At 57.9% G+C, this 2,076-nt stretch overlaps 1 protein-coding gene across 1 annotated transcript in view; it reads left to right on the top strand.

The window, feature by feature from the left end:
- The window catches only part of LOC105827520 (phospholipid-transporting ATPase IK-like), a 53,148-nt gene that overhangs the window by 39,166 nt on the left and 11,906 nt on the right, over positions 1-2,076 (top strand). The window contains exons 10-11 of the mRNA XM_012665717.1: positions 956-1,114; positions 1,597-1,696. Of these exons, the coding sequence (XP_012521171.1) occupies positions 956-1,114; positions 1,597-1,696 (259 nt within the window). The remainder of the gene's footprint in view (positions 1-955; positions 1,115-1,596; positions 1,697-2,076) is intronic.

Raw genomic sequence — 2,076 nt, 5'->3', positions numbered from 1 at the left:
AGCCATCCTCTCTTCTAATTGTCCTGGTAGCCCCAGAACTTGGTCCCTGCCATGTGACCCCATGAAGGGGCAGGATCAGAGAGAGAGGCACTTCCCACTGGATCAGGAAGACCCCAGCCAGGGTGCTTGGCAAGGAGGCTCTCCCTAGGCCCTGGCCTGGCCCAGCTGCCTCAGCACTCCTGCGGGGTAGAACCCCATTTCTCGGAGGAGGAGACTGAGGGTCAGAGCTCCACCCATACCAGCCTAGACGTTTCCGATTCCTACACTCAGGACTAAGTCAGGTTCCCAATTCCTATGGTGGACTGGGGCAGGCAGGCAAGGACCATTCAAGAACCCTTTGTCCCCTCCTCCTTCTGGGGTCCCAGCCCACACCCCACGGTCATGTTAGCGCTCACCGAGAACTGCCCTGGGCCAGGTCTTTGCACCCTGAGCCTGCTTCCTCAAAGAAGCATGGCTGACAATGCCCTGTTGCAGGGCGATGGGGAACTGGGTGATCATGGACAGTAGCGGCAGGGTGCCGGGGAGCCCACCCCCAAGTGGGCGTCCCTTCTCTCCTTCCCTCTTCACACACTTATTGAGCACCTACCACGTGCCAGGTGCTGTGCCGTGCCCTCAAGTCAAGTGTTGCCAAGACAAGGCTGGCGCCTGCTCTCACAGAGCCCACAGACATTACTGACACAGTCACACAAATAGCCACGTCCTAGGATCAGGACCACAAGGGAGGGGGCTGGGTGGGGGCTGATCTGGCTGGAGGATCAGGGAAGTGTGCGTCTGGGCAGAGGGAACAGGGGTCACTTTGGGGCACGGAGGGGCCCATGAAGGTGTCTGGGGCTGGAGCGTGACAGGTATGTCCCCGCCTGCACTGATTAGAGGGGGTGGTGGCAGGGAGCCCAGCTGGGATGTGGGTCCAAGCCCAGCGACGACACTGGCCCGCTGGCTGCCCCACTGCCCACAGGCCGGGTGATGTGTGAGGAGCCGAACAGCAGAATGCACCAATTCGTGGGGCGCTTGGAGTGGAGTGGCAAGATGTACCCCCTGGACATTGGCAACCTCCTCCTCCGCGGCTGCAAGATCCGCAACACGGACACCTGCTATGGAATGGTCATCTATGCCGGTACGACCACTCCAGAGCCCCTGCAGCACGAGCCATGCAGGTGGGGGTGGGGGTGGGGGGTGCGGAGGGTGAGAGCCCTAAAGTGGAGGGTGAGGAGCCGCAAACCCAGACCAGGCTGCCGCAGATCTGCCCAGTGACGCGGGGCTCCTGGCTTCCCTGCAGCCTGGTGCTGAACTTAAAATGGATGTGTTGAGCCAGTACCTTTGTTTCGGCTGGAAAGAAATGGGGTGCTTATGTACAGATGGAAGAATGGGTGGGTGGGTGAGTGGATGGATGGATGGGTGGATGGATTGGTGGATGATGAGTGGACAGATGGGTAGGAGGATAGATGGGTGGGCGGGTGGATAGATGGACAGGAGGATGGATGGGTACCTGGCTGGGTGAGCGGATGGATGGATGTGTGGGTAGATAGATGGATGGGTGGATGGATGGGCAGGAGGATAGATGGGTGGGTGGTGGATGGATGGTTGCAAACCCCACAGGCTTTGACACAAAGATCATGAAGAACTGTGGCAAGATCCACTTGAAGAGAACCAAGCTAGACCTGCTGATGAACAAGCTGGTGGTCCTGGTGAGTTGCCAGTGGGCACCTGCCCATGGGGCCACAGAGGAGGGGCAGGGGAAGGGCCCCACCCCACAGACAGAAGCTCTGGCTGTCATCATCTGGGCCTCAGTTTCCCTCCTCTGCAAAAGGTGCAGCCTGATCCTATGAACAGGTGTTTGGGCCATAGAATGTTTTGTTAAAATAACGATTTAAAAAGACATTTTTTTGAGACAGGGTCTCCCTCTGTCACCCAGGCTGGAGTGCAGTCGTGTGGTCACAGCTCACTGCAGCCTTCAACTCCTGGGCTCCAAAAGTGCCGGAGCCACGGCACCTGGCCTGTATCATGCTTTATCAAATACATTTTGATCCTAATGTTTTTCAAGCCTACAGGAAGTAACAAAGTGTTTACCTACCCTCC

Source organism: Propithecus coquereli, unplaced genomic scaffold (assembly GCF_000956105.1).
Source record: "Propithecus coquereli isolate 6110/MARCELLA unplaced genomic scaffold, Pcoq_1.0 Scaffold122, whole genome shotgun sequence".
Classification (NCBI taxonomy): domain Eukaryota; kingdom Metazoa; phylum Chordata; class Mammalia; order Primates; family Indriidae; genus Propithecus; species Propithecus coquereli.
This window is presented reverse-complemented; position numbering and strand designations above follow the sequence as displayed.